General features: G+C 35.9%; 1 protein-coding gene across 1 annotated transcript in view; it reads right to left on the minus strand.

Annotated features, from left to right (window-relative positions):
- The window catches only part of taldo1 (transaldolase 1), a gene marked incomplete at both ends in the record, with an annotated part of 14,571 nt that extends 11,196 nt beyond the window's left edge, over positions 1-3,375 (minus strand). The window contains 1 exon segment of the mRNA XM_014001621.1: positions 3,289-3,375. Within this exon segment, the coding sequence (XP_013857075.1) occupies positions 3,289-3,375 (87 nt within the window).
- Between the last annotated feature and the right edge of the window lie 1,669 nt (positions 3,376-5,044).

A 5,044-nucleotide genomic window follows, 5' to 3' on the forward strand; every position in this document is an offset into this window, starting at 1 on the left:
GCTGCTGACGTCATTACGCTCTTGCGCGATGCTGCGTTCAGGACAAGCATGGAAAACTCACCAATCTTATACGGTCGCAATGTTGCATTTAGGTACCGAAATGGAATAGCATGAACATTCACATGGTGGTTATGTAATACAGCCAATCGATAATAAAAAATCTGCGTCGACAATTTTACATAATCGACGTCATCGATTATTTCAACTAATCGGTGCAGCCCTAACGGTTACACATTTTCAAATGGACCAAGACTGAAGTAGGGGTATAGACTAGAGTAATACTTTATAAAAATGAATTATCTGGTTAAGTTTTGGATGATCTGATGAATGAGATCTCAACACTCAAAGTGCATCTGATTAATTATTTTCTTTTTTAACAGAGTGGAAAAAGGCAGACCCAGTATTGAATGAATCAACTCAGTGCAGATCTTTGAAGTACATTACTGTAAGACATGTATTATAAACACAAGAAACATAAGCAAAAAAACGTTTACATCAAGTGTGTCAAATTACACCTGTGGGACAGAAATGGCATTTATTACATTCATTTCTGTCTCAGGATTTTGTTTATGCATTAGAACTGACCGGCAAATCTCTAACATCAAGTATCATCAAATGTTTTTTTCCAGTCAGAGCTGCACATTTTTCAGTCTCTGAACAAAGCCAGTCTGTGTTCATCATAGAGTCATCATGTGACCTTTTCTAAAGAGTTGCTGCACCTCAGTAGTTTTGGACTGGACAGGCCTGATTAACTGTTAAAAAAAAATGTATTTACCGGTAGTTATCTTCTAAACAAAGTTAAAAAAAAAAGGCTTGCAAGCTTCCTACATATGAATGGTCAAACATTGTAGTGCAGACCTTTTAGAAGGGTAAACTTTACTTTTAATTTATTTTGAGTTGATACATTATACTCTAAATACTAACATTAACCAATTTTGGTACAACTTTGGTTGTTGCTTTTGCGGACACAAGAAGATAGCAGGGTGAGGAACGTGGAGAGGAACATAAAATTACAATAAATTGAATCAAGAGAAAAAAAAAACAGAAAAAATTAACCAAAAGGTTATAAAGTGTCTTTATGCGATCAGTGTTACAAAAACATTTAAAACCTGTTGTGAACCAACAGAAGATAAGCTCCAACAGACATTAAATCTATATTATTCACAATGCTTTCCTTTTAAAGTGAAAGCGTGAATTTAGTTTTCATCTTCAATTCTGTGAACTTCACACTGAGGCGATAGAAGTAAAAATAAAAAATAAAAAAGAGCAGAAGTAAAAAAAAAATTTAATGTTGACTCCTACTATGGTCATATAAACATAAAATGTGTGCTCTTTCAACACATTTAACCATGGTGAAACAGACCACATGTTAACACATCTAAACTTACAACAAGTGAACTGATTGCAAACACATCTTGCAACAGTCACCCAAAACCTACATTACTTGAACTAAATTGTGTTTAGACAACATCAGGCTGTTCTTAAGATCCTATCCCTACTGTTTTTCTTATCACAAACTCAGCATTTGTTTTATTGACAGATCAGTGCAAAGTAGCCACTGCAACCTACATAAATCTGTGCATGTCTGGTCTGTGTGGGAAAACACACAATGAATACTGATCTGAACAAAGATTTACTATTTGAGCTTTTGTTGTGGTGAACAAAAGGTGGCAAGCTGCCAAACAATGTAGTAATTGCCATATTTTGCATAATTTCAATAGTGTTTTTAATTGTTTACAAGCTAACAGTCTAATGAATAAGTGAAAAAAGGGTTTCTTAAATGCAACTGAAAAGAAATTTTGCTCATTCTTGTTTAGTTTGACAAGAAATTTCATTTTCTGTAAGAAAATCATTAAGACTTTTAAACTATTATTATTATTATTATTAATAAAGAACTATGCATTGTGTTTTATAAACATATGACTGAACTGAACAATATGTAAGAATTTAATCAAGTAGTTTCCCTATTTGTCTGGACACAAACAACCAGTCATTGTTTCCTTTMATTTGTTTTATAGATAATAAAAGTGTGATTCAATTGTTCTGTTTTTGAAACAGCAACCAAGTAAACCCCCAAATAATTACATCTTCAAACTTCCTACAATGGCAGACACAGACAATTATGAATAGAAATCATTCTGATTTTACAGACAAAAACATTTTCATAACAGCTCATTATTTTCCTTTGACCTATCAAGATTTGTTGTTTGTTTAAAMTTGGATCTTCTGTGTTAAAGGCTCTTCTACAAGTTTAAATAAGAACAAACAAACAGAAACCAAACCAGTAAGGATAGTCTAGGCATGATTTAAGGGGAGTGATGGCACAGAGGTTAAAGGTCACYAGCTCAACTCCCTGAACCAACAACAAAAATGCAATATGCTCCACTTTGAGCCCTTGAGCAAGGCCYTTAACCCCRCAGCTGTTAACTGGGYACTTTAMACCTCCTCTGCTCCACATAYGTGCTGCTCACATGTGCCATGGGAAAAATGCAGAGCAATAATGTCCGCGCTGAAGGACTAGAAAACAAAATAAGACAAACTTCACTMCTGTTGTGGGACTGAGTCACCACTGTCCTGCTTCACAGAGTCAAAAACCAGTTCTGTCAAGTCATCCTGACTCTACAGGCTCCGCTGGGCACAGGGAACCAGCAGGTTTGCATCACAGACAGTTAGCAACACTATTACTGCAAACTGTTCCTCATTCAGTTTGCAGAATTGAGAAACACGACCTTGTCAACTCTGTGGCATGATGAATCAAAGGGACAAACGAGGAAAAAGGAAGAACAGAAAAAAAAAACAATGCCTCCTGTTGCATGTCTATTACTAGCTGCACACGAAGCTAACACTTTAGTGTGCACATACTAGGTGACATTTCCTCAACCTAAGCTTTAACTGCAACATGAAACTTACAGGTATACATTTTTAAAGTAAGAAAACACACAAAAAAATCAGCTACTGTATTTTTATTAAAACATAATCATTTATAAACACGTGTTTGTGACCAACACAGCAGCAGCTCATTTAAACGGTTAGATTAACGCTGCTGATAACAATTATCAGATTAACAGGAAACCTGGCTGGGAAATTTGCTAGTAAACTACTATGCAGCTGTAAAGCTAAGACTAACATTATTCGGTCGAGCTAACTGTGGCTAGCACACATGTTCATACCCACTCTGCAGGATGTGGACCTGTCCGTCATCCACATTAAAAATCTGGTCAGTTAGTTAGCATGCAATGCTAGCGACTGGCGCTAACGTTAGCATTTGTATATATATGTATATTTTACCATTAAAGTCTCCCGTGTCTGCCACCACCACAGTGAACTTCTTCAGCTGGTTTAGCGCAGACTCCATCTTCCTGCGTTTGTCTGGTGACCCGCTGGACATGACGAGCGAAGACTGGGACCCTTTTATACACAGAAAACACGTGAGAGCGCGAGCCGAGTGTCCGAGCCGAGCGACGGGAGCGCGCACCACAGGGTAGGGGGCGGGAGCGAGCGCGCAGATTACAGTTTGAGGAAATAAACAGCTGGAAAAAATGTGTAAGAAAACAAAAGAGGAAGAGAATAATAAAAAAAGAAGAAAAAGAGTTTTGAGCAAGTTTTCTGAATTAGAACTCTAAAGCTAAAAACATTTTTGTAAAATTAAAGTCAAGGTAGTTAACTTATACATAATTAGTTACTCTACTCCGCTTTCTATAGCTGGTTTTGAAATACTAGGAACAGATTTTACTGCTCACATCATAAAGTGTGTATATTACAGTTACTGTCTCTCTCATCTCTACTGCCTATGTCTTCAAGGAGAAAATACGAGTCTTAAAAGAATTTGTACACTTTGAACACACATGGACTTGTCACAAACTCAGCATCAAAGCCACAACATCCTGACAGAAGGACCAGTTCAGTATGAGTCACAACCACCTTAATACTGGACAGAACTCACTTTGCTAAAAATTGTTTTAGAAGTTTTGTCTGGAACTTCTATTCAGTTTAAACCTAAGAGGTATTTCCTCTGATTTGCTGATTTCTTTCATTCCCTCATTTTTTGTTCTTAAAAGGATATAATACACATTTATAAGACATTAACTTTTGTTTACTTATTTGTAAGCCTACAATGTGTCAGTCAGATTCAAAAACAAGCAAACATACTGGCTGTAACGGTTTCAATTCCTAAAGTTTAACTTCTCTTTACAATTTTTAGCAAAGTCTTGAAAACAATGCAGTAATGTCTCTAGTATACATGTAATCATGCTAAAAGACAAACACAAAAACATGGCTCTAATTAGTGTTATTTTTTCATAGTGCCAACAAAACTGTATAAGACCTTATTACCTTTTTCTTCAAAACGTTGTGTTTTATGTCAATGGTTCCCAAACCGTTCAKCTTTTGACCCACAAAATAACAGCAGCAGAGACATGTGCCCCCAACTATTTTGGGGTGATACACATTGGTATCAGGTCAAATAAACAAGGGAATAGTAACAATATTCATTATGCTAATTTTATCAATTTCAAAYACACTAACCTCACTRTTTTGTAACAATTAAGGCAAGCAATTGTTAACAGTCATTTTTAAATGTGTTACTTCAGAAAATATTTTCAAGACCCCACCTTGATATTTCAGGACCTCACTGTGGGGCCTGACCCCAACTTTGGGAACCCCTGTTTTATATGACTTTTTCAAACACAGCCATATTCATTTGAAGAACTTCAAATGACAAGTAGACTTATAGATGTGACCCCCCACTCCTTTAATTTAGCTTTCATAAACAGTGTGGTGACATTTACAGTATATTGGCAACATGTGTAATAATGATGGGGTCTTGGGGTCGTAACAAATGAACAAAGGTTTTTTCCTAACATTTATTCATAAAAATTGCAAAAAGCTAATGTGTTTCAATCAGTTTGACCAAACCAAAACGTTTTGTTGTGATAACATGCAAATGTAAACACATTAGCAATGAGGAGAAAGAAATATTTATAAATTTTCATTACACACACACACACACACACACACACACACACACACACACACACACACACAC

Source organism: Austrofundulus limnaeus, unplaced genomic scaffold (assembly GCF_001266775.1).
Source record: "Austrofundulus limnaeus strain Quisiro unplaced genomic scaffold, Austrofundulus_limnaeus-1.0 Scaffold9, whole genome shotgun sequence".
Taxonomy (NCBI): Eukaryota; Metazoa; Chordata; class Actinopteri; order Cyprinodontiformes; family Rivulidae; genus Austrofundulus; species Austrofundulus limnaeus.